This window comes from Helicoverpa armigera, chromosome 1 (assembly GCF_030705265.1).
Source record: "Helicoverpa armigera isolate CAAS_96S chromosome 1, ASM3070526v1, whole genome shotgun sequence".
Classification (NCBI taxonomy): domain Eukaryota; kingdom Metazoa; phylum Arthropoda; class Insecta; order Lepidoptera; family Noctuidae; genus Helicoverpa; species Helicoverpa armigera.
Window position 1 is genome coordinate 5,137,116 of NC_087120.1, and position 27,718 is coordinate 5,164,833.

Sequence of the window (27,718 nt, forward strand, 5' to 3'; positions counted from 1 at the left end):
TAGACTCAGCTAAAACTATTCCTGTTATTAGCTGCTTTACTCGACGTAATTAAAAGCAAAGATTTCTGTAATAAAACACTGTCAACGTGAACTATTTTGATGAAGGAACTTTGTAATTCTCAATCTTGTTTGGTTGGGTTAGAGTTTAAAATTGCGTGTGGTATGTTATTGTTATTCATAGACTAGATGTGCCCGCTAATCCGCCCGTGTGGAAGTCGGGAAACATTGGATCGGAAGGTATAAAGATGTTAGATGTCCTTCGTACGTGGCTTATCAGATCTTTGTGTGTCGCCAGAAGCCTTGATGATTGAATGAAGTCATTTTTTACTAGCATACTAGTAAATGATACTTCTTTATGTACCGAGCATTAACCTTTCTTCAAAACACTTTGCCCGTTCAAAAAGGTTTTACAAAAAAGCAACTTATCCGAATTGAGATCCCTCCTTTATGTAGGTAATATGTTAAAAAGTTCGCGAAAATGAAATTATAATAATTCACTATCTAAAAGCTACCTACATTGACTTCACTCTGCTACCTATTACCAACACTTTTCTGTGATACAGAGTAAGTCTAGCCCAGTCAGGACCGATCGCGGTGTCTAGGCCTAATGAAAACGGGTCACATACCTAGATAGTTGTATAATTGTCTTCTTAGAATATCGGCATGTGATCGTGCAGCAATTAATTAGTCCCTGCGGCTCATCAAAGGCCTGGATGACACGACAAAGTGAGACTTTCACTGCAGCTGCTGGCTTTAATAAGATCGTGATTTGTTTACAAATAAAACGGACCGTTTTCTACGTGCAGTTTGGACGTGTAATTGTATCGTTAATGAAAGCAATAATTGGAAGGTCTTTACTCATAAACTATAAATGCGAAAGTCTGTCTGATTCAAAGGTACCTACACAGATAGTGTCGAGCCTGAGAAGAAAGCACATGTTGGTAGACTACTTTACATCCGAGTGCGGGAATGGGTTCCCCTGGGGATGTGGCAGGGTACAGCTAGTATTGTTACTAAACTGAACTCACATCCGCAAAAGAAAACTGGCTTGCAGCAAGATGATGTTGATATTGCCTATCTGAGTACCTTAAGAAGAAACACCGAAACAAACCCAAGTGTCACAGTCAAGCCAAACCCACATGATAAATTGTAATTATTAATTATATTTAGAGTAGACTTTTTTAGATCTAAATCAAGCTACTCTTGTTTTCTCTGGGAACATGATACATGCCAAAATGAAGTGTCCTATTTAATAACAAAGATGTCTTGGCAACGGGTTCAGTTGGTCGGTCAATCCCTCCAAACGTCTTATACCTACAAATAATATTAAGTATGTAGGTATAGTGTAGTTCTGGGGCCCTCAATAATGCACGGTTCCTGTTAACAAGGAACGACTCGTTTTATTTAAGGAAGGTTACTTTTGAAGTTTTTCTATGCCAAGAAACTATCATCCGCAAGAAAAACATAATCGATTTTCATTAAGGACGATTATAAAAGTCTTTTTTTATAAATCAGTTATAATTTACCTATCCACCAAATTTTAAAAGTGACTTCGTCTGCATGGAACAATACTACTTTGGTGACCTATGCTTCTAACATTATCATTCAATCATTCAACGTAACATATACGGTTGCCATAAAGTTCAACATACACTATAATCATCGGCACGAATCTTGAGCTCTGACCTTCACCTGCGCAGAAGTAATTTTTAGTTCCCTTGTGTGGTATGAAGTGAGGCGCGGGAGCGGGCTAAAGCGGTGATTGGTCCGCAGTGCATCGCATCATAGCCGTCACTCGCGATTGGTTCTTTGCTAATAAATCACTTCTGCGCAGATGTAGGTCAGAGCTCAAGATTCGTGCCGATAACTATACACATTGAAGACTTGAAATAAATAACGCTTATCAAACTTTCGCCAAAAAATATCTTCATCAACCACGCAGTAAGTACATAACACAATAATTGAGCAAACTATTCAGTAAATGGTATGTACGTACGTAAATAATATTGTCGGCATTGAGTAACAACTGTATTGTATGTACATGTTGTATTTTCAAGATCCAACGGAAGATAATGCTCGTAAATTAGTTACGTTGCAAAAAACAGGAACCCCGAGGTATGTACAAGTCGTAATATAATAATAAATTAATGTATGCGAACTTGACACAGATTGGGCCCACTTTTTATGCCAGTGAGTGTAGTGGAAATAGTAAGAGGAAGCCCGACGGATCTTATTTGATTATTAACCTTAAAATATGTTCAAAAACAGTAAACTATTGTTGAATTAAAAAAGAAAAAAAAAGTTATTTGTTGTTTTTAATCAGTACTATCTAATATTATAAAACTAAAGGCTGTTTTGTTTCATTGAATGCACTAATCTCAGGAACTACTCGACCGATTAAAAGAGACTTGTATAACCCATTGGTCGAAGACTATAAGGCTAATATTTATCACGACTGGCATAGCTAAGGAGAATACTTCGAACTTTAAATTCAATAACAATTATTAATAATCACTATGAGCAAAATCTACATAAACAATGAAGTAGGTAATTAAACTATCACTTTACAATAAAAGACAGATTGTTCAAAATGTACTTAAACAATTGTCGTACTTACATTTTTACACATTATTTCACACGATAAGTAATAGGACTTGCGTTTTTGTATGAATGGAATAAAACTGTAGTATCAAGTAAATCAAATGAATAATAATAACTACCGCCGTATAGCATAAACGCTGAAATAACACAACTGAACATTCCTACAGCGAATAGATCAATCATGAGACATAGGTACCATACCAGGACCATGGAGATCAAAATGACAAGCGGAGATGTCATAACGGGAAATCTTCTACGAAAGTCATCATCCTCCGAGCCTTTTCCCAACTATGTTTCGGCTTCCAGTCTAGCCGGATGCAGCTGAGTACCAATGTTTTACAAGGAGCGACTGGCCTACATGACCTCCTCAACCCAGTTACCCAGGCAACCTGTTACGCCTTGGTTAGACTGATGTCAGACTTACTGGCTTCTGACTACCCGTAACGACTGCCAAGGATGTTCAATGACAGCTGGGACCTACAGTTTAACGTGCGTGTTAAACTTCGCCAGGTGTGTCAAATAAGAACGCCTTGTTAGTTCAATCGTAACTGTCCGTTTTGTGTAACGCCCGACGCATCATGTATTTGACCTAGACAAAGGTGCCTGACCTACCTGCCTTATGGCATATCCGCTCATCTTTCCTTCCTTCGTAACAAGGATAGATCCCAGTACAATAAGTACAGTAAAATGCATTCATCAACATCATTTGGATGTTTTCTCGTAAAAATACCGATCGGTTTTTCATGAAATTGTTAGTTAATAGTTTGTAGACAGCATTACATGTCTATTAGGTAATTTTTAAACAGTGAACTCGTGTTTTTATCAAGTACTTATAGAACAAGTAAAATTAATAACTTTTAAAAAATATACAAACATCTCAATAGAGAACCTCCTCCTTTTTGAGCATGATACATGTACGTAACTCTTATTTACTATCTGTTACAGTTTCAGTGATAAGAAGAATGTAAACAGTTTGTTTCACCATTCCCATAGACAACAGAACTGTGCTGTGTTGCAACTAATGTTTATTTTTATAGAAACCGGCAGCCGTTGTCATAGTTCATTTTGACTGGCAAGAAAGTTGAGTTCACGATCCATTCAGAAATAGAATCAATCAGACTGGTTGTAAATAATGCACGTAAAAATTATAAATTTAAAAAAACCCCCGACCCAAAAAAAGTACGCAATAATTATGACAAAAGGTTAAAAACGCTAAACCCTATAAAAAGCAAAAAATAACTTTTAACACTACGTAAACTAAATTTTGTCGTGTCGGGGGACCGCTCTAATTCATTACTTTAGATACGTGTTTTTTTTTTAAACGAATGTTGTAATTAGGTAGGTATCATTTGATTTATGTAAGTATTTATGAAGGTAAAAAGCGGTCCCCCGACACGTCAAAATTTAGTTTACGTAGTGTTAAAAGTTATTTTTGCTTTTATAGGGTTTAGCGTTTTAACCTTTTGTCATAATTATTGCGTACTTTTTTGGGTCGGGGGTTTTTTTAAATTTATAATTTTATTTTATTTCATGCTTTTTAAAGGAGCTCCTTAATTTTTCCTTCTTTCATTTAATTTATTTTATCTTAAGATGGGGTCGCTATCTGCGATCTCGGCCAAAGGAAGCTGTTTAACAATCCTCATGACAAACTGGGTCTGGGAGAATTGCACAGATTGAGAAACAATAAAGATTAACCTTTGGACATTCTAGATTTTCAGCAAAAATATAAATCGGTTTATCCGTTTCATTCCGGCATTTCAGGGTTTCATCCGCCACATCCCATTTCCAGCATCAGGTTCTCGTCAATCAGAAACATGAAGAGAACTCGTCAAGACAAATTCAACGAGCCCAAACTCGATGGGTTTACTAAAAGGCAGTTCAGGGTTACGTCTCCTACCTTCGTGCCCTAACAGCAGACCAGCTCAGTGGTTCCAAAAGACATTAGTGTTTCAAATTTCAGATCCCCCATATACTTGCAAGAAAACTGAGCGTGTAACATTCCTATCACATCTAGCAAACGAGCTGATGACCTTGAAGACCTGAACCGATTTCCACCAAACATAGCTAAGAACACTCCCGACTGACATACCTTTTAAACAAAAAAAACCGCATTACAATCGGATCATCCGTTTGGGAGCTACGATGCCACATACACACACACACACACACACACACACACACACAGACACGTCAAACTTATAACACCCCGTCGTTTTTGCGTCGGGGGTTAAAAATATGTTTTTATTTATGTACGCCTGGTAGCTATTTATTATTTTGACTAGGCTGAACCTATTGAAAGCCTGAGGAACAATTAGAATTTTATATATTTAGGTATATTTGTTAAACAGGTAGGATAATATTATAGAGGTATATTATCTCAGGAGAATATCTAGAAAGAATTTCAGAACCAGTATTGAAGTATTTATTTCCAGTTTTGTAATAAATTCAAGACTTAGTATCGTATCTCATGCTCATATGAGATATTGTTGTTCTTGTTATGTTTTATTATAAATATTTAATGCCGTGTAAGGAATTTATTTCGATTGAACATTGTCTTTTGATAACACCCATTAGCCTTTGGTTTTATTTATTTTCCCACTGATTACAGACCTCTTCTCATACAGAGAAGGAATAAGCACGCTCTTTTAAGACAGATTGGCGATTTCAGACCTAAATTAAGGTCCTAGGTTCATATAGGCACACTATTCAATTTACTAGATGTAAATATAAACATCAGTATATATTAATTTCGATTCTATGTTTACATCTATGTTGCTAAATATTAGCTCTTGGCTGTAATTAGCGGATATATTTACACATTAAAATTACTTCAACATATTAATAGACTTAATTGGGGCAGTATGTCAGTCACATGTAAATCTTTACTTGTACGTACTGACTAATATTACTAGTACATACACATAATTATAATATCTTCTTTCACAGACAAACAGCTAGAACAATTTTATTGGATTTTGAAATTTTGATTCACCTGCTTCCTTAAGCGAACTACTTTCTTTATCGGAATAAAATATATTCAATCAAAAATTATGGACGCTGGATGCAGGTCGCCTCCAACAGGTATCTGTGGAGATCTAAGGGGGAGGCCTACCTATGTTCAGCAGTGGACGTCCTATGGCTGAGATGATGATGATGAATCAAAAATTGGCTCAGTATATCCAGAGATTATTCCCTACAACAGCACGAGCTCACTGACTTAACTATTACTACTATTTCTTAGTAATATTGAAATAGGATGTTCTAGTTTTGTCATATGTGCCACTGAATAAACCAGAAACACTTAAAATACACATAAAACTGAAGTTATTCACAAAATTGACTTAGATACCATTTTATCACTTACACCAGAGTATTCGATACTTGTTTGTCTTTTAATATTGTAATAACTAAGTATTCCCAATTAGTGCTTTCAAATATCAAATGCAAGGGGCAAGGACTTGTGGTACCTATTGTCTAATTATTTCTACCACAATTGTATTTTTTTAAACTACTTTACAAACATATTATAGTGAAGCGCACAGTGATTCATTCATCAATTTGTATGTCAACAAGTGACCTCTCTATTTTCCACGAATCTGCTAACTGTAACTTCTTAGAAAATAAATATTTTTATAAAGAACACAGTGAATCTGGCGAGCTTTTATACTTTCATAGAAAAGCGAACTATTAACTGAATATATTCAGTTATCAGTAAAGATAATATAGGTAATATACATGCATTCAAATATGTCATCGTTTCAACAACCTAATACAACGAAAACATTGAGATAAAAGTTTCAGATAGTAAAGGGAATCGGAGGAAATATAAAATAGTACCGAACGCCGAAATCCGAGTACCTACTACCACGTGATATACCGTCTTATCAAACTACACGAAACCACTTTATCAGCATTAAATTGTACCGTCAAGTTATTCTCGCGCGACGGTGTTTATCTAAAAAGTGTTGCAATGCTTATACAAAATGCCGTTTTGGTTAATTACACATCCAGTCCGGACGACATGCATCGAATATACTTCAGTACTAAAATAAAATTTACGTTCAACGGACGCGGGTGACAGGGGAACATTTTCAGCGCATTTTGGGTCGAATGTCTTGATATAAATGGGTGTATTTTAGTTAAAAATGCAGTTATTTCTCTGACCTGTAGTGTTGTGGCGTGAAGGAGCGCGTGCGCAGCTGGGCGGGCGGCCGACGACTGGGCGGGCGGCGTCTGGTGACTCGCTGCGCCGACGACGGGGGCTTTACCCCGCGCGAGCCGGTGACGAGACGATGACGACATTACTATAGCCCCCTACGTACGTCTACATCACTAGTCTACTTTCTAATAATGTTCAAAACAAATTGTAATGCCAATAACATAAATTATGACGTTAAAAAGGCCATTGACTGCTCAATTTTAAACTGTACGCCGAAGAAAATCGTATTGTGTAAAATTTTGAAACCGTTGTTCTGAAAATCATGGGTTTGCACTAAATAAATTTCACGTTTTCAACTGCATTTAAAATTATTGTTGCTGGGCTGAAAGTAAGCAGCAAATATTTCAATAAAATTTTCTTTCGATAAAATCCATTTACCAAACCATTTACTCTCGGAGTTGATTCAGAAAAATACGTAAATGTGTACAAAGAGAAATGGTACAATATCTGGATTAAGATCTTTAAATATTTCTGTATTTTTCTTGCAGTTGGCATAATAAAATAAGTAAACAAGGTTACATAATAAAAGTTGAAAGATTTAAGCATTTTTAAGGTGAATCTGATGCAGGTGTGGGATATTCAAATATGAAATATTATTTTCCCCAATGGTACCTAAAGCGCTTCGTAGAAGCAGCAACTACGAAAGTTCTGTAGACTCTTGTAAAAATTGAGAGTTGATATAAGTACGGTTGCCATACGTTTACCACATGTTTGCCGCAATTTTATGGTACTTTAGTTACACAGTCTTTTCTGGACAAAGGGACGGGGAGGAGGTGAAATTGCCAGACGCATTACGATTGACGTTTTTGGAAACCGGCAACTTTAAAAATCACCTTATATTTTGCTAGTTGTTAATTATCACTTGTAGAAACGAACTTAGTCATCGATTACAGCAATTGAAAACTGTTGACAATCATTCGAAATCGCAATTAATATTAACTGCAAGCTGTTAGTTGCCTATTGCCAGTAGTTTCAAAAGTTGCTATATGTGTAAAACGCCTAAGGTGCGTGATCATTCATGAGGGAAATAGTGTAGGTACCTCAAATTATACATTTACTACGAAAGCTTTTTCATTTCGAATCCTTACAAATTCGAAATTTTCTGTAGGTATGAATGCGAAAGTAGGTAACTTTACTGTCAACTACTCAAGAGTCAGAACTAGAGTCAGAACTACTCAAGGGTCTTCAGCGGTCCAGTAATCAAAGAAAGTCTTCAGTTCAGCTAAGTATAGGTCATCAGGTAACGGACTCAAAGAAGTAAATACTACCAGTCAATGTAATTTCGATTCCCTACAAAGTTCTGAAATGGGACTTTTACCTGGAAAATTAACAACATCCAATCTGATTCGTTACTTGATGTTACGGTTCAATAATTTAATATCAGTATTCCTTTACATCAAAGGGAACTGGGAAAATTAAAAAATGCAGTCTCCGAGAGCTTTATTTTTTACAGCGCTTTCAGACTGGCAGTTTTTGTCGCGCGTGACAAAAGCAGGCGCACCTGGGCTTCAAAAGATTGTCACATGTCAATTGTTTGATGCGTGAAAGGGCTGTTGTGGAGGCACCTTTACCATTTTTTATTTAATTATTGTAATTTCCAGTCGATTGCTCAGTACTTCGTTTGTTTTAACGTTTGTGAGCCAGTTTCAACGTAAATTTTTGATTGCGTTGCGTTTCATTGGTCGCTGTTTGTGTATTGTTTTTCGGCAAATCTTTACAAGGCTCTAAAGTGCTTATTTGTTACTTCAAGAGGTACTTACCTTATATTCCACAAACTCATAGAAATCCACTGTGAGAGTAATTAACGTGGTCAAACATTCCATTAACTTGATTCGCCTTATCCAGTAATTAATGTCTACTTTCCAATCAGTGAAAATGTAAATAGGTAGACTCGAGCTTTCTACTTTGATAACTTGGTATTTATGCGACATCTTCAACATTCTAGCTTCAGAACTTATCTCTAATGTATTCTCAATTTTATTTTTGTAGTAAGTACTTAAATTACTTATCTGCTCATTTTATTGGAAAAGCATCAAGTTGAGCTATAAACCCAAATGTATGTTTATGGTTCTAATAGTTGAATTTGAAATTGTAGAATAAAAATATGTAAGACTAATAATCTCTGTAAATAAGTTTCTGTTATTCAATATCAAAGAAAAATAAATGAGAGAAAATACTAGTAAAGAACGTTGGTGCTTCTAGGAACAAAATCTTATATTTTCAATACTCATTTTTTTGCATTCATTCCAGAAAACTGAACTAAGGCTGATTCAATTTGCAGCCGTGTTTACTGTTTACGCAGAACTGAATACTTTGTGTATTTTCTATAACTGTTAGAAATTGCATTCTGATAACCTTGTCGAAATAAAAACCCATGTTACTTTTGAAGTTTTATTGCTTTTTTTGTTTCTTTAACATAAATAGCATTTATTTTTAATTAATAAAAGTTACAGTTACAAACGTACAATATGCATTGCACCATTAATAAATAATAATATAAAATAATTCTTTTATTTTAAACTACTGCACCTAAATTACGGTACATAACGACATTGTATTCTATAGCGCCGGTGACCTTATAATAGAAAAATATTGAAAAAAAAAGCTTAAAGTTTTTGGTTCCTTTATTTGGTTGAATTAGCGTTACATTAAAAATGTCCGTTGGGACGAGCGGTCGGCGTTTGGCCGGAGTAGTGCGGAGACACGGCAACGTTAGGGCGAGCCGTAGCGCCGAGCGCCCGTCCCGACTCGCCGCCGGCCGCACAGAGGGCGCCGGCGAGCGCGAGCGTCGCACGCGCTGGCACCCTCTGCCGCCTGTACATCACTTAACGAACGACTAGGCTTATTATACCCGACCGGAATTGCGCCCCGATATCGATTGATGGAGAGAAATGCTGGTGTGGTGGGGCTGTGGGTGGGGCGCTCACATACGCTCCGAGCTGATGGCGCGGGACTCCTGCACCAGGTAGACCTGGGAGCCGGGCACGGTGGAGGTGGTGACGAAGGTGCGGTGCTTGGCACGGATCAGGGACAGATTGCTCTCGGCGCAGTCGGCGCGGTCCTCAGCGGCTTCGAGCTCGCGTTGGAATCGTCGTACCCGTGTCACGTTCTGCTGGGACATACCCTCCTGTTGGCAAAAAAAAATTGTTTAGAAACGGTTGAAGAAGCACAATACGTTTACTTATGAATTTGAAGATAAGTACATAACTAAAAGAATGAGTAGTTGTTTCTATAATGAGTCGCTGCTCTTTAGAGAACTATCAAAAATGTATTGTACCTGTTCCGTCAGTTGCCTCTTGTAGATGTTGACCTTCTGGGTGGTCTTTTCGAGGGAGTCCTGGAGAAGGACAATGTTCTTCTGGTCTTCCTCGCATTGGATCATGACCTCCTTGAGCTGACGCTCCTTCTTGCGGAGGATCTTGATGGTCTCAGCGTGCCTCCTCTTTTCCTCATCCATTTCCAGTTCCATGTCCTTGATGCGGGCCTCAAGTTTGCTGATGATGCGCTTGCCTCCGACGATGGCGTTGGCCTCAACCTCTTCCAGGCGGACAGAGATGTTCTAGAAAGATAAACGATTAGTCAGTTTCCTGAATATTCGGTACATGTTTAGGTGTGATTTATAACTTGAGTGGATTTAAATCCAATCTGTTAGAAGCTATGTTCAATTAAATTATTTATCTGATAATTATTTTGCTTACCTTAACTTCGATCTCGAGGGACTTCTTGACAGCTTCGATCTTGACGATCCTTTCCTGCTCTTCGTGCAAGTGCTCAACGGTGTGTTTGAGTTCAGTCTGGAAATAAAAAATATTCAATTATTTATCGCTGATCGGAAAACAAAAGCGCCACACACGATTAACTAGCAACTGTGGGTATTGGATGAAAATGACTTAGTGTCGGATAAACGTTCAAAGGCTTATGTTTAGCCAAGGTTTTCGATAGGTGGAATTATTTAATATGAAAATCAGACGTTTACCTCTTAAAAAATCTTACAATAAAAATACTCTATGATCTAAGAACAGTTATAAAGACGTACCTGGACGCGCTGGTATCTCTCGTCAGCAATGCGCAGCTCCTTGGTGATCTCGTCGTAGTCAGCAGCGACGGCGGCGAGCTCCTGCTCAATCTTGGCCTTGCTGCTGGACAGGTTCACGTTGATGACGGTCAGCTCATTGATGCGGGTCACCGCTTCCTCATAGGACTGCTCCACGGTGCGCTTGGCGCGAAGGGCCTGTGAATCACAGATTATCAGAAACAATGTTAAGATTTGGTCGATAGTGCCAATACTTTGATGAGCGATATTGGCATCAGTTCAATTGTTTGATGATTCATGTTGATTTGTAAAATTGTTCAAGACTTATTTAGGACCTATAGTTATGCAATCTTTGTTAGCATTACGATTAAAACGTATAGTGGTATCTTTCAGATTTAGTTGCTTGCTTGCAAGTCTGTTGTGCTTCATTTGATGTTGTACACGTAATGAATGGTACTCTTAATGTACAGTATATGATGAAAATGTCTATAAGGGCTACCGACCTGCTCGTAGTTGCCACGGATCTCCTCGACCTCGCCAGTGAGGGACTGTATCCTGCGCTGGGCGACGCCGTACTGGTCGAGCGTCACCTGGAGCTGCCTCTGGACCTCATCGTAGTGGGTCTGGATCTCAGTGAGCTATGGAATACAAGTAATATGTAGATTAGAACACCAGTCAAACATAAAAGGAGATTTGTTTTGAGAAAAACAGAAAATGTGTTCGACAAACATTTAAAATAGATTTTCTTCTCACGCATATTGACTGGTACATTTAACGCTACGGTAGTTATTTTTAGCACTATAGAATTAATTGAAAAGGCTTACCTGCAGAGACTGCTTCTTAACGACCTTCTGGAGATCGATGTTGGTCTTGTTGGCGACATCCAGAGAGAGCTCAAGCTCGGTGATCTGGATCTGCAGCTTCTTCTTAATGCGGGTGACCTCAGACTTCAGCTTGGTCTCAGCCTCGACCACGCGAGCGTTCAACTGCTCGATCTCGATGCTGGTCTGCTTGCTGTTGACAATATAAACACAGTCAAACACAAAATTCAACCACATACTCCTAAAAATAATGCTCATAACTAAAAGTCCACGTCACCTCGAGTCAATCAATAAGCAATCACTCAGTTCGTCAAATTGTTTAATCGTTTTTTTTAGTTCGCTCAAATGATGCAGATATGATTCATCAATTTTATATTCGGCCGGGACTTCTTTGATCCTTACGACGCACGTAGACGGTGACGTTTCTCGTATAGCTCTGTGTATGGTCTCAGTCATTTTTTCTGATATGTGATTTGCCGCTGAACCTGAAATTGAAGATGCTGCCACCGCCTTTGATAACACATTCTCAGTTATTTGAGACAAGTTTTTATCTATGGCGCTGCGTTTCCCGCGATATTCAAATCTAGTTGGCTGTCTGATCTGCTGCCTGATTTCAGGAACTTTTGTCCTACTCTCGGCAACATTTCTCCTGCTCTCTTCCAAAAGTGTTTGAGCGATAGCTTTAGCCGATTTACCCCTGTACATTTTAGCTTTTCCTCTCAGCTCAGCTCCCACGTTTACTTCTTTTTCGTACAATTCCAGTTCTTTTTCAATTTCATTCCTTCTTTTCTTCTGCCTCTCAAGTTTGTATTTTTCTCTTTCCTCTTTCTTCTTCTTCGTTTTAGAGACCAAACTCTCAGCACTAACATGCTTTTCCACATTAGCTGCATCTGCAGTAGCAATAACCGAGAATGGAGAACGTTTTGTAACGTTAAAAGTATTGAGATCTCGTTTAGCTTGATCAGCGATCTGATGTGAAAGTCTCGTGACATCCTCATCTGAGTACGTCCGAATTGGCTTATCAAACCTGTATTTGTCCAATCCTCTTTCGTTATTCCACGGTAGGTGCGGAGGCTCGGCGGCAACACCTTCTCCTTTAGCACTGATGTAGTCGATCATCGGCTGATAAAAATTGATACCGTAGCCATAATTGTCTTCGTATATTGCGGTGGGTGGTCTGTTCCACTTATTATAGTTAGGTACTTTAACCGGCGGCATGATGATAGATATACGAGTTGCGTTGATTCGCGATTGAGACGCAGTTACATCGACGTGCGTCGCCCGGGGCCGAGGTTGCGTAATTAGGGGCGCGAGAAAATGAGCATCGTCTTTTGTACATTTTCAGTAGTACTTATTGCCAAAGTTCGTATGTGATCACCGGTAATAAGCACCAATCAGATGCGCGGTTATATATAAACGAAATTCGTGCCAATTATTCGGAATATATTTACTTAATACATAACTGCATTTGGTTCGATTTGTTTGTGCTGAAAGTACGTTATTTATATTTGGATTGCATTAGCTTCTGATGGTTTTAGCCGTGAATCGTGAGAGTGCATTTTCTGTGAATTTATTGAATTAAGTCACTTTATCAAATTCTAATTGGCGTCGATCCACGGTGTAATGGTGTCATGGTTGTGATGTAGATTGCGTGTTTGGATGTCAGCCGTCAGTCAGCGCGGGGAAGTGGTGGGGTGTAATCGTTGAAAGATATAGTACGTTTTTAGTTCCGAGTGGCGGCTGTCGAGTGAGGAGCGTGATGATACTTCAGTCATACGTGGACATCATCGGTGTAAACATTGTAACAGTGTCGCATATAAAGTCCATATCAAAATGTAAGTACAGGTGAGTATGTGATCAATATTGCTGTGATGGTCTCTCTTGGCCTTTGAATTTGTAATTTCTATAGTGCAAAGTATCTCAAGTTTGAGTTCATTTTTTCTTAAACTTATATAGTCAGTAGTGCAAACTAATTCAAAAGAAAATTAATTCCAGATGGAAATCCAAATTCCATAAATCTCACTTCATATCATTACCAGGTATTATATAAAAACCAGGTAAGAATCCAAAGGCCTACTTAACATATTTTTGTCTAGTTTTAGCAGATTTACTACAAAATTGAGGAACTCACCGGATGGCTTCGATTTCCTCTTCCTTCTCCTGGAGGCGGCGTTCGGCCTCGTGACGGAACTGGCCCAGTTCAGAAGCCAGTCTCATGGCACGCTGCTCCTCAGCCTTGCGGCCCTGGTACAACAAACAACTTATTAGTATAGGAAACAGTTAGCATATTTTAAGGTCCCCTAGGGTCAAAGCGGGCCGGCCATGCGAGAGTATTCGAAAGAGCATCACTCCATAACAAGGTCTGTTTATCTGTCCCTATATCCTTATGCATGTTGAAATTTGTAAAACCACGCAACGGATTTTGATGCGTTTTTTTTTTAAAGATAGAGTGATTGAAGAGAAAGGTTAATATGTATGTATATGTAAAATAAAGGAGATTTTTTTCTTTAATGTACTCAGTAACAGCATATTTATCCTCCGTGTGAAACCGGGCGGTTGGCTAGTGGCTCTACAAGACAAATAGCTTTAAGAAGAACAAGAGTGGGTTTTGGAAATGCAATGTTCGAACGTCCAATGTCGCCATCAATCAAAAATGTTCCAGGAAGGAGGTAATTAAAAGCTGGATTAACTGATTAATGTTTTGAAGTTGCTGCCAGAACGTTAGGTGTTTGTGAATATGTAACTGTTGTATTTTGTGCGTATAAATAGATTTCATCGCCTTGGATGCCGTTTCTATCATCGGATCACTTTTCGTTTGCGTCAATCTAAACCATTGATCGACTTTTATGTGTTTTGAATTACGCGAATGTATTTTTGTGCAGCGAATGAATATATTATAGTATACTGAAGGCAATGCGAATAGATTGACTTTGAACAATTATCTTGCACTTTCAGGCGGTCGTTAACGTCACATAAATGCTGGGAGATTCAGTAAATAGCTGCGGATATTTAGCGAAAATAGACTATTGTCCTCGCAGTTAATTATATAACAGTTATTTTTAGATGTTACGGAACCCTGGCAAGTCTGTAGGTATCGTGTTTAATAGCTGATTGGTTGCCAGAGCATTGCTAACAATCTGTACAAGAATGACCTATTAATTACTGTTGTCAAATGAGGCGTTCAGTTGCTACGTTATGCGGTTATTTCTGTTCCAGTTCAGTTTTAAGAAACTTGATATTCTTGACAAAACCGTATGAAGATGTTTTAATGCCTCGGCACGAAATAATTTCTATTGAGTTCTTTAAAGTGTCGTATGTGGTAACTATTAACTACAACAATTCTAAAGTGTTTATTTTAACTTTAGTAAGCACTAGGATGTGAAAGATATAAACTAGTAATAGAATAACTTTTATTCGGAACATCTGAATAGCTTTCCATCTTTCAATCGTTTGAAAGCGATACAATATTCTTTTCGATCAATTAAACAAGAAATTTTCACAATTACTTCAATAGTGAAGTCGTAGATCAAAGTTAACCAATGAAACCGAAAATAATCCGAGATATTATATCCTAAGGCCGATCAATATCATGAAAAGTAGATCTTGATCTAGTAAATAATAATAAAAACTTCATGGCCAATGGAACTACTAATTTGGTTTAAGAAATGGACGGAGAAGAACAAGGTAAGTTTTTAAATAAATATTTATTCTATCATAAAGAGTTCGGTTCAAAGAAATGAATACTGTTGTTACATTGCTTATGATTCGTAAACAGTACGAGTATGATTTGACAGGGGCATCCTCTTTTTCTTGTTTCCAAATAAAGTGTATAAGTAAGTTTTTGATAATTCTCCATTCTTATTACTATGTGAACCACGGTATTGTAACAATTGTTATTAAGGACTTGGAAGCTTTGAAATACACTTCTTGGAAAGAAGCAAAGAAAGAATGTAATTGGTATGAATGCAAGTGATGGACTAAGAAGATGACTCGACTCGGAAGATTTGTAAGGTATTAGTGAATACTTGAAAAGTACAGGGGTTGAAAGAATATACAAAGCTCTGCAATCTTGGCTAGTTGGGAGATATAGAGTTGCCATGCTTTAGGAATCATTTGACACAAACACAGGTTCTGCAAAATCTCAGGTCGTCGATAATTTTTCTTAAGATAGAATTCCGTTTCCTGAAACCCTTATTTCAAGCTACTAAGTTAAGTCAAAAGACACTTACGGCCTCAGCCTCCTTGTAGGCGGCAGTGAGTTCCTCTCGCTCGTTCTCAAGACGGCGCAGCTCGATCTCGAGCTCGTGAAGACGGCGGTTCAACTCCGTGAGATTGGCGCGGGCGTCGTGCAGGTCATCTGGGAGAAAGACATTGGTTAATCCAGTGAAATCAGTAGCAGTAAGATAGAAGCAGGTAAGGATACAAAAGATGATATTGAAGTAAGTGCTAAACTTGAATCATATATTTAGAGATTTGACTCGTCAAGTATGAATTTACTCAATACTTTGAAAGAAATTAAGATAATCTTCTCATAAGAAAGTATTCGTCAGGACTATATTTCCTCTGCACTGGTAATAGAGGTACATAAATCGACACAGAAGATCCGGTTGTTATTTCATATATTAGATGATTTTTTACATAACGTATAAAGACACTTACCACCCAGCTTCTTGTTCTCGCGACCAAGGGCATCCTTCTGCTCACGGGTCTTGTCGAGCTCATGGGTGATGCGCTGGATTTCGGTGATCTTGACGCGCAAGTCACGCTGGGTCTGCTCGTACAGTTGTACGGTCTCCTCCAGACGAGACTTGATCTCGATGTTGACGCGCTCAAGCTGTTCAGTCCTCTTCTGGAGCTCCCGAGCTGTTCCGTTGGCCTTCTCCAGGTCGATGATGAGAACCTCAACCTGTTTGATTGGTCAAATTAGTATATTTTCTACCGAGAGACGGAATTAAGAAAATTCTTTTGTCTTTCATGACGATTATTAGACATTACGATTATTTCAAATACGCACCTCGCTCTGCAGACGAGACTTCTGCTTCTCAATGCTGCTGATCTTAGCGATGAGGGTCTCAATCTGTTCTTCCTGCTCCTGGATGCGGATGGAGTACTTGCGGCGGATCTCCTCAATCTCCTCAGCCCTCGCGGCAGCCTCGGCCTCGTACTTGGATTTCCAGTGGCTGACTTCGCCGTTGGACTTGACGAGCTGGCGTTCCAGGTCCAGACGAGCCTCGGATTCCTCCTCAAGCTGGACGCGGACGGACTCCAAGTCGATCTCAACCTGTATGTGTTAAAGAAACAATGTATTTTCTGAAAGTAGATTTTACTTAATGGAAATCGATAATTTTGGAATCTTTGTGGTTTGATTTTCAACACTTCTTCAATGGTACAACCTCTATATTTTTGTCTTTTAAAGAGTTTAGCAAATGAAAAGTATTAAGTTGTTAAAATCTTACCTGGTGAAGGTTGGCCTCGAGCAGAGAGCGCCTCCTCTCCTCATCCTCAAGCCTGCGGCGAGAGTCCTCGAGCTGGCTGGCCAGCTGGCTCCTAAGGTACACCACGTTCTCAATGTTCACCTGAAAAGTATTAGCAGTAGTCTTAGTATGTTTTGTTGACAGATTTGTAATGTTCAGAACTAACAGATTTGTTAGAATTAAAGCACAGATTAAAGGTAGTGTTCTAAAATAGTCTTTTGAATCTGAATATCTGAAGTAGAACATGTGAGCAAAATATAACAATACCTTAAGGTCCTGAACTTCCTTGACGAGCTCAACATTCTCCTGGGATAGGCGCTGCTTGTGCGAGGTGATGTCCACAATGGTGCGGTTCAACTCCTCGATCTTGATGTGCAGCTCGCTGATGTTGACTTCGAGCCTCTCGCATGTCTTGGAGATGGTGATCTTCTCCTTGGTCACGTTCTCCACTTGGGCCAACAACTCGTAAACTTCAGCTTGGAATTTGGACTTCTCCTTCTCAGCCCTGGTGACAAAGAAATATATGTTGCAATCACGGGAAACGGTATTTTTTTAGAATGATGTGGACATTCTGTTGTTGATTTGATGTATTAGTGTAATGTGTAAGAAGCACAGCATTTCGCAGTGGATTTCGCAGAGCATCATCTTAATTCTAAACACTGGTAACATCAGTTAGTACAACAATGACGAGATGTAAAGAGGATAGTCAGTGTGTCCTCACCTGGCTCTGCTTTTGGTAAGCTGGTCGATTTGTTCCTGGAAGTCAACCACGATCTCCTGGTGTTTCCTCTTGAGCAGGTGGGCGGTCTCCTCAGACTCAAGATGGACATCTTCCAGTAGCTTGCGGAGCTTGGTAAGTTCGGTGTCGCGTTTTCTGTTGATCTCGAACTGAAAAATGTATGGCACCATTTCAAATACGACCCCAAAACTTTGTAATTTTGGGGTGGACATTTGAAACATTATTTTGCACATGAATATAACATTTTATTTGATGTTGTCACAAGAAAATGAATTTTATACATTTCAAAGTATTTTGAAAACCAAAAATATTTCATACATTCAAATTAAACAAAAACAGTGTATCTGAATGGACATACAGTTTGTGTACACAATGCGTAACAATAATTTTATTTCAACGTAATTTTTTTGTTATAATAAAAAATAATCCATAAAACAAACATTTTATGTTTGTCCTGTGCTTGATGCATGAATGATGTGAATGAAAAATAATTATATTTTTGTCAATGAATTGGTTTTTCTTTTCATACTTCTTTTCCCTGAAATGGATAACACAGTAAAAGCACATAAAATATCGCTAAGCAATAAAATAGTTCGCAAAGATAAACGCAAAGATAACTTCGCAAAGCTGTTAAATTATTGGTAAACGTACTCGTATGACGGTTTACACTTGTTTTTTAATTTGGAAAATAACTGTTATTTTAAGTCGTTCTTCATTCTGATCTTCTATTTTGGATGTAGTCAGCATTTGCGTTTTTCAATTCATTCTAATTTTCATTCTTCAAATTGATCTTCAGTATTCAGGATAATTTTCTTCTTTTCAGATTATTTACTTCTTTGTCGTTAATTTCCTTTGTCTTTCTGACTTTTACTTTATTTTACAGTTTTCTTCATTCTCTCTTCAATTCTCTTCTCTTTGTTTCTTCCTTTATATTCCTTCTTAGTTTGCTTTTCAACTTTTGATCGTAAAGTCCTTACCGTTACTTAGATTGTTATTACAAATATGGCTACTTTTGTCTAAATTAGTAAATAAATGTTTTGGAATATCTACCTGACTCTCGGCCCCGCCTTCAGCTTCCTCCAGCCTCTCAGAGAGTTGGATAACTTGCACGCTCAAATCTGCCTTCTCCCTCTCGATCTGAAAATCATCAAAATCTATACTAACTTCCGATTTCGAAGAATTGTTAGGTTAGTGAAGTTTGCTTCCAGGTGCATGCGTGTGAACCTTGAAATAAATTATGATGGTTATGGGAAAATGTGCTGTTTTACTTTAATTTACGTGCTGATGTCTACTAGTGTTAGGTATGCTAAATGTCTTTATAAGAAGTTAAATGATGCAACTGCAAGATATTGTGGAACCCCAATGCAAAAATTTCTACTCCCTGTAAATTACAAATACCTTTTACAAAATATCTTAGTTTCAACCATTATGCAATAACAGGTTTCTGGGTAAGTTGTCCTTCGCATATTTCAGCATTGTACCCGTCTATTATAAGAAACGGTTTATGTCTCACGGCAGCTCTGACTAACTCGGATATTTTTGCTACTCATACCGCAGTCTATTATTATATTTCAATATTGTGGCATTCTCAACGGGAACGAGCATCATTTGGCCCAGTTTCAAAAGTGAGACCGGAGAGCGAGAAGTTGAGATTTCAGAGAATGCTTTCGCTACAGAGCTAAATATATCGCAGAGTGAGCGAGCGCCGGCAGCCGTGAGTCGCAGGCGCAGCCGCACGCAGAGCGCATGCGCCCAGCGCTCGCCATTCCACCATCACGCAACCGCGGAACCAAAATAGAATGCGCGAAGCTTGATCAGATGTCTCTTCTGAACAAACCATCGGACACTGTATATGACGTCTACTGTTATCTCTGATATTGAACTTTATCATGCGGATATATTATGCACCTATGGGAAACCACAACATCTAAGGTCAATTCCATCTTTTTCAGTTTAACACTCTTCACAAACAATTTTCACTGAACGAATATAATCTGAAGTTAATTGTAGCACAAATATTGTTAATAAACTTTGATCATTATTTTCAAAAGAGGCTGTTAATAAGCGATAAAACTGTAAAGGCTTAGTTTGTATTAAGCTTGGAACTTAACAATTATTAAGTTTTTTGATAAGTAACAAATTTCTTATTTTGGAGGAAATTATGCCACTCCACTGGGGGTAAAAAGCCAAAGGGGGTGTGCTTGCAGGCACAAGCGCAGGGCGGGCGGTATTAATAGAGGTGTTGCGGAAGGCGCGCCCCGCCTACACCTGAGCGCGCGCGCCCTGTATGGCCGGCGCACACGCCGTATCACATTTCGCATGCTCGATCAGCTTACCCTCTGACGCAGCTCCCTTTCGGATTCCAGATCATCGTGGAGGAGACGGATTTTGTCCTGAAAAATACAATATATTCTATCATGTGTCCGCAAACACTTCACAAGCACTGCACTATGTCGTCGGGGCCGGTACCTCCAGCCTGGAGAGAGCACTCAGGTCGGCGCTGTACTCGATGTTGACGTCGGTGGTGCCACCGCCGCTGCTGCGGTAGGTGTACTTGGAAGTCTTCGCCACGGCGGACATTGTCGCTGGTTCGTCTCTCGATCGGCAGTCGGCGCTACGTTACCGGTCGGGCACCGTTCGACTAGTGAGAGCGGGTGCGGGCAGCGCGCGCGCAACAGCGGCCGCCCCGCCCCCCGCGCCTGCCCCGCGCCGCGCTCCAGGGCGGCCGGCCGGCTGGAGCTCGCGGATCGTGTTACCACCCCCGCGCACCCCCCTCTCAGCCTTTTATAGACACGCCCGCCTTGACGCCGTCGCGGTTCTCTTTTATTTGTTTTGCCCAAAAATTTGGCGAAACCCTTCATGTCCTAAATTCTGTAATGATGCAGCAGTGCAGCCGGCCGGTGCAGCTATATCGGCGGTACGCAGACTTGTTGTAAACAAGTGGAGTCGTGGGCGGTGGGGTCGGATCCAGGCGTTTCCTGGTGGATTCCTGTCGGTCCCTGGCAGGCGCCCGCGCCCCGTTTAATGCCACCAATCGACTGAACTTAACAATGAACTTCTTTTACTCTTTAAATTAACCCCTAACAGCCGACGACTGCTCACTGTTTACAAACATTAATTAAATCTAATTTTATCGGTTGATCTTGAGAGAGACATGAATTTGAATATTAAAGCAATTTTAGAGGGATCTCGTATTGATGGTTGTAGACACTTGGGCTTTCATGTTATCTTGAGGTTGACATGTTTCGTGGAATCGCGAATGTTGTTGTTATGAGTGTTTGTTTATGTTAGATAGGCACCGTTGCACATGAGGCTACATGACCGCTGCACCGCGCTGGCGCCGCGTCGCTCGTAGCACTTCGTAGCCGCCCGCGTAGACCCTATATAGAAACTATTTGCCGCTATATCGTGAGCCGTAGGCGGTACTTTAAACGAATTTTACGAAAAAATGCTTTAACCTTTGATATCACAATGAAAGTTCATGACAATCCTACATTCCTCTAGGAAACTTTTTAAAAGTCGAATTCAGTAAACAAAAAGGAATTTTAAAAAGTTTTGTAGGATTTAAACTGCTTGGATAAAATGTAAATTAACTTATTGAAAAATTTTAAAGTATACGAGTAGGTTTCATCTAAGTAAATCATTAACTTCTACCCTTCAAACGCATAAGCGGTTGAGTGGACAAAGAATATTCGCCTGAACAATTCTAACATACCTATAAAACTTTTAGGTACTACTTTAATTGTTCACGGTTATATACACGACGCAATGTATTTGAATAGTTACTTACGTTAGTTTTTGTTTTTATCTGTATCATTTACTAAAGTACACCCGACAACTATTGGACATAATAAAAATAACGTGTACAAAGTACATAATACGACATAGGACAACAAGTCACAAAGGGATAAATGCATAATGCATTCCTCATTAACTACCTGTACCCCAAATACCTAGAGGTATGCTTGAATACTGATGAAGACCTCACCTAATCATCGTCGCTAAACGATGCAATTTCAGGGCCTACCAAGTATTTCAGATGAAATATGACTAGCATTATAAAGCTAAAGTTCCGCTGAAGCTTAAGTTTGTTTGAACTTTTTATCCGCGCAGTACTTTCCACGGGACGCTAGTGAAATCGGACGAATCTCAATAATAAATTTATTTATTTAATAAACTATGGAAGACTTACAGCTATACAAAAACTTAGCAATAGAACGAAGTCGTAGACGACAGAACAAAACTTCACTTTTATTAAGCCAGCGGACAAAAAAAGATCGTTCAGTGGTGTCCTTGCAGCCTTAGTTGAATCCCCAAAATATATTATTCAGTTCTTCAGCTTAAAAACCATCATCATCGCCATCATCAGACTTCTCATTTATTATTGTAGGTACCTATATATCTCATAGCTATCTCTTTGATCTTGTTTTTAGGGTTCCGTACCCAAAGGGTAAAACGGGACCCTATTGTTTTCGCTCCTCTGTCCCATACAAAAAACGTGATTTTTTTGCTCATTTTTGCTCGATATCCATAAATATATTATAGAATATTAGTTTGTACGGAACCCTACGTGCGCGAGTCCGACTCGCACTTGGCCGGTTTTTATGTTTGCAGTGCTACTTACTATGTTTGCTGTACTATAATATCTACTTGTATAAGTATTTAAGTGTGAATAGCAAGTACTATGAAGTTTACCATAATTATGTTGTTTTCCCATAGACGTCTTCACATCGTGTCTATGTCATCTAACTAAACCTTCATCTATTAGTCATCTGAAAAATTAAGTAAAACAACAATCATACCAGTTTGATTAATTTAGAAATCCAACCATTATGTAATCGCAACACTTAAAAGTACAAAATTCCATATAACCAACACAGCTTGGTTTTAAAACGCATAGAACCATCTAGAAGCCGCAACGTTGAATGTTATACGTTATACAGAGGTGAAGATTTTATTGCAAAGTAGTTTAAACAAACATTATTTAAAAATTAACACGGCTCGCCGACTTTTATACCTATGAATTTTACAGTCGGTTCCAGGGATTGTATTTCAAAAGCGAACCACCTGCATTCGTTGCGGCATAGTGAAATGTCAACGATATTTTCAAATGTCCTAACGCATGATATTAATCATAGATTTATTTTGGTAAATGCGTGTACTGACGTTGAGAAATTAGTGTCGTGCATATCATAAAATATTTCGCTGAATAATTGACGGACAGTTTGATATGTTGTATGATTTAATGAATATCGTATGAAAGTAAAGTTTTGGAAACAATGCTCGTGTAGGCTATTCGAATTATATTTAACGCTTCAAAGGTCTTGTGTAATAAACTGAATACCCATGTGTTCATTGGTAAAACACAAGTAAGTTCTTAGATAATGGTTGCTCGAAAATCTCACGTCGATTCGAAAACATTTAAGTACGAAACGCAATACATAAACTAAACTACATCCTCCTCCTCCGAGCCTTTTTCCCAAACTATGTTGGGGTCGACTTCCAGTCTAACCGGATTCAGCTGAGTACCAGTGCTTTACAAGAAGCGACTGCCTATCTGACCTCCTCAACCCAGTTACCCGGGCAACCCGATACCCCTTGGTTAGACTGGTGTCAGACTTACTGGCTTCTGACTACCCGTAACGACTGTCAAGGATGTTCAATGACTACAAAATAAACAAATAAATCATAAAGCCTATTTAATTACATCGCCTGAGTTATAAAACTAATTAATAAACTAATATGAAAATGTGTGTGCGACTGTCCTGCGGCCCGATTTCCACCGCGCGTCGCAAACGCAGGTAGGAAAGTATTCGGTTATATTCGTACCTGAGCGAAGTGGGCCGAACGCTTTCCGCGTATCCCCCCCTCCCACTCAAAGGGGGGGGGGTTGCGAATGACTCAGGCGACTGGACACGGTGGAAATTATTAATGCTAGCTTTTCAAACGTGTTTATATGTTGCCTCGAGCTTTTTAACTTTATGTTTCGTCGAAAAAGAATAGTTGTTAATATTGGTTGGTTTTGAAACTAATTTCGGATGGGATGAGTGCTTCTGTGTCTTGGTGTCGGCTGTTGGAATGATTCGGATTCTATATTAAGTATGATATGGTATTTCATTGTGTTCTGATTTCAGGTTTTAATTTTCTCGTTTCTGTTTTCGAATGGTATGAGTTTTGTCAGGCAGAAAATTCGTAGTATTATCCATTATAAAGTCTGTCTTTGCCTTTCAATTAACCTGCTTTAAGTATGTTTGCCACAGTGTTAAATCGGTGATTTTAATATTTCAATCTTATATTTATATATCTTTTAGCAGCAGCACTAACAAATGCTTTTAGCAATAAACATAAAACATCTGCAAACACAGACATAAACAGATCAATGAACGAAATCACAAAAATTCCGAATGTGTCTACGTCTAATCAACTGTCGTTCCAATATTCAATCTATCTATTACTACAGATAGAATTTTGACATTAGTCCCATACAAGTAATGTCACAATCTCTATCTCTACTGAGTGAAACAAAAGATAGATGGAATATCGGGATCGGCCATTAGAACGAAAGGGCATTCACATGCAGATCTAGCTTCTTGCCAAAACACCTTCATTAGTAAATATAGTAATTATAGACTGTTACCCATATAAATAGGCTAATCGGTTCATCGTGTTTCACCTAAAAACATAACGAATCTATTTTTAGAGCCCAATTGTGTGTTAGTATTAAAAGTAGTCCAACAGTATGTAAATAGATTATGCGCTTTCCTTTAAAAGCGATTTCGTTTGAAGATATTTAAGCCTTAAAGTGCTTTTCCAATAATAAACTAGTTAAACAAAGATGAACGAAAACGAGGAAAATTAGATCTTCATTCTTTTTTTTATGCATTTCAACCACCGATATATAATGTACTACATACATTTCAACCGAATACTAAAATGACAGTACAATTATATAAACAACGAATTAATTGTATGAAGGCAAAAATACTGATCGCAATGTGAAAGGTGAAAGAAATTGGGATCATTAAACATACGGCATGCCAGCCAAAAAGTGAAAGTATCAAAACAATCATCTAAAATTAGACAATATGAATCACGTCGATATATCGATACACTATTTTAGTGATGTGCATAACACAGTCGAATCGTCCGGAATATTTTGACGTGGCGAGTCCTAAATACATTTAGATAATCGTAAGTCAGATTGTCGTAGACGTCTTCGCACCCGATAAAGTTTATTTTGATCTTTACGTCCCTAAGAGTAATAAAGGAGTAAGCGACTGTGCCAACAATTCAGGTTATTTACGTGGCGTTCGAATACCTCCACAGTTTACCGACGCTGTTATGTGACTTGATTGCGGGGATATAACAGCGCTTTTGATGCAGGTATTAAACCAAGCACAAAATATGAACAAGAAGATGATGATTGAGAGAAAAGAATGGAACTTTAAAACCCTAATTAAAGCAACAGAAGGAAGAAGAAAGTAACCCTGTAGCTATATTGCTATTGCATATATTCTTTCTTTACCCATGTATATTAAATCATTTTTTATAGTACCGTTAACGTCAGAGTTAGACAAAATAACTTTACGTTAGACACTCAATTGTTGTCATTGATGGCTGCGTTAAAGTTATATTAACGACGTCTCGTTCAATAAACTGTGCTTCATTTTGGCGCCAACTTAAAGTCAGTAAAGCCATTTATTGTTAATTAATGTTTGTCCTAACGATCATACCATTGCACTTCCTTATAATGATCCTTAGTGTTAACCCGTCACAGCAAACATATGTCCACTGCTAGACAATGGCTCGCCCCAAGATTCTGTTTACTCAGTTCACTTATATTTAGGTGACCTATAATTTCCAATTGCTTACTCTTATCTATCTGCAACCCGTTACTCTTACAGCAGGTGGATTTGCACCGGATGAGTAATATACTTATTTATATAGGTACACTGCTCTAAATATATTTGCGAACCAGTTTTAAGAAAATCTGATATTTCGGTTGAGTGAGTCATTAGTACTCCTTGGTCCGAGCATTAAGTAATTAATCTGAAGATATAAATAGAAGCAAAAAGATCTTCGTTTTTGTATGAATGTGAATTTATTTCAGGTCTGTTTACTCGATACATCATGACTATCATGAGCCTTATTTGAGTCACACTGCAGGACAGACACATTCTCATATAGACATGGAATGAGCGTTTGTCATAAAGGGAAGCACTAGAATTTACGACAAAAGTCCTCCCATTCCGCACGTCATTTATTCCGCAAAGAATCGGAGCGACAACCCACAGTCCAATCGTTACTGAAAATCATGTTTGTCATACTTCTATTTTGGCAAATATAGGTTTCTAGTGCCTTGAACGAATGAGCCGTGCGTTAGTGTGTGAACGCTTTGAATCACCGGCTCTAAAACCGACTTTATTTGTTTATTATAGCGTGGCTTCACGCTCATTATACCTTTAGGGGTTTGTGCAATCAGTCGGCTATTATAGCGGATATAATATTAAATCTCCAGGAAAAGCGAATTCTTATCAACACAAAACATTTCAAATAAAATGTCGAGTGGCAGATGGTCTTTAGATATCCAAAATGGGAAAGATTATTGATGTTCTTTGGTTTTCTGGACATGTGGAAGACTCGTAAAAATTAAGTCTTTCCAAATTCTTCAAAAGTCACCTTATCGATACTGACAATTCTATGGTATGAGACATTCTTAATTATATTGAAATGGTAGTCAGACATCCCGGAATTTGGCTACACGTAACGACGATACATTCATTATATCTAATGTCTATCGAGTCAGACAGCTTATCATTATCTTCGAGTCGAGTTCGAGAGTTTGTAAAATAAGAGCTCAATAGTTAGCTCATTGTTCAGCAATAGGTAACTGTTATATTTATTTAGCTTATTTGATCATAATTCAAGTTATCAGCCTTACCTACTCTTTGTATAAAGTAAGGGAGTGCCAGTGGTGATCTTTTTGTAGCTCTTTTGTTTCATAGGTTTTGTTTGCCACGGTACCATTTCCAAAATATTATAACCCCATCAGGTAGTCACATCTAACCAATAAAACTGCTAAGTTAGGACAAGATACACTATGTGCCTAAAGATGTAAGCATTAACCACCCTCAGGCAGAACTAGAAAGCACTGATAGAATGATACAGATTGCTTCAAAAAACATGCAACGATTTTAGGGAAATCTGTTGGCATTGTATTTGCAAGAGATTGTTGCTGGATCAAAATTAAATAGTTCGGTAAACTATAGTTGTCAGACAAGCATGATGCTAACATGTTAATGTGGTATAATAATATCGACAAGAATTGCAGCCAGTTAATATTTTATGTTCAGAACGTACCCAATACCACGCTGCGTGTAGCCAATTCGTTACGAGTATTTAAAGAGACACTTGCAGGAACAAATGATGCTACAGTTTATTTGACAACTTATTAGTAGGTAACCATCTGTTCTTGTTTATCAAATAATTTATTTATGTAGGACATAGCAAAGAAAGCTTCTTGCTATCTGTCCTACGTTTAACTGTGTAGGGCTAATTGTAGCCCCCAAATATTCACCTGCATCAGCCTTTTGATTGTTCTAAAGCGGGGCTCAGATATTGGTAACCAAGATACACGTACGAAATTTCGATTAGTAATTACCTAGAAGGCTGACCCAAAATTGAACCCACACACGAGAGGTTGGTGTTTTAACCAATAGGTCATCAGAAATAAAGGTACTCATATATGAAGAAACAGGTCTCTTTTATAGCAAATTCTTGTATCAAATACACATTTTTAATCAGATTTGACCAAAAGTTCCATTTAATAAA

General features: G+C 38.4%; 2 protein-coding genes across 4 annotated transcripts in view; both read right to left on the minus strand.

Moving 5' to 3' along the window:
- Fhos (Formin homology 2 domain containing) overlaps nt 1-6,872 on the minus strand; it is an 89,749-nt gene extending 82,877 nt beyond the window's left edge. For both annotated transcript variants that reach the window (XM_021333972.3, XM_021333971.3), the window contains exon 1: nt 6,766-6,872. The gene's annotated coding sequence lies outside the window, so the exon portion shown is untranslated. The remainder of the gene's footprint in view (nt 1-6,765) is intronic.
- A 2,325-nt stretch (nt 6,873-9,197) lies between these two features.
- Nucleotides 9,198-20,549, minus strand: LOC110375725 (paramyosin, long form). 2 transcript variants are annotated; one of them, XM_021333968.3, is made up of 16 exons: nt 20,357-20,549; nt 20,224-20,280; nt 18,938-19,024; nt 17,870-18,036; nt 17,416-17,653; nt 17,131-17,250; nt 16,689-16,955; nt 16,334-16,580; nt 15,904-16,031; nt 13,806-13,918; nt 11,678-11,867; nt 11,357-11,491; nt 10,857-11,051; nt 10,519-10,614; nt 10,098-10,379; nt 9,198-9,947 (listed from the first exon to the last, which is right to left on the minus strand). In XM_021333968.3, exons 1-16 carry the CDS (start codon nt 20,465-20,467, stop codon nt 9,744-9,746), a joined length of 2,637 nt encoding a protein of 878 aa, XP_021189643.1. In that variant the 5' UTR covers nt 20,468-20,549; the 3' UTR covers nt 9,198-9,743. The 2 variants fall into 2 exon arrangements, with proteins under 2 accessions (XP_021189643.1, XP_021189644.1); XM_021333969.3 differs by lacking the exons at nt 13,806-13,918; nt 15,904-16,031; nt 16,334-16,580; ... (5 more) ...; nt 20,224-20,280; nt 20,357-20,549 and adding an exon at nt 11,952-13,000.
- Between the last annotated feature and the right edge of the window lie 7,169 nt (nt 20,550-27,718).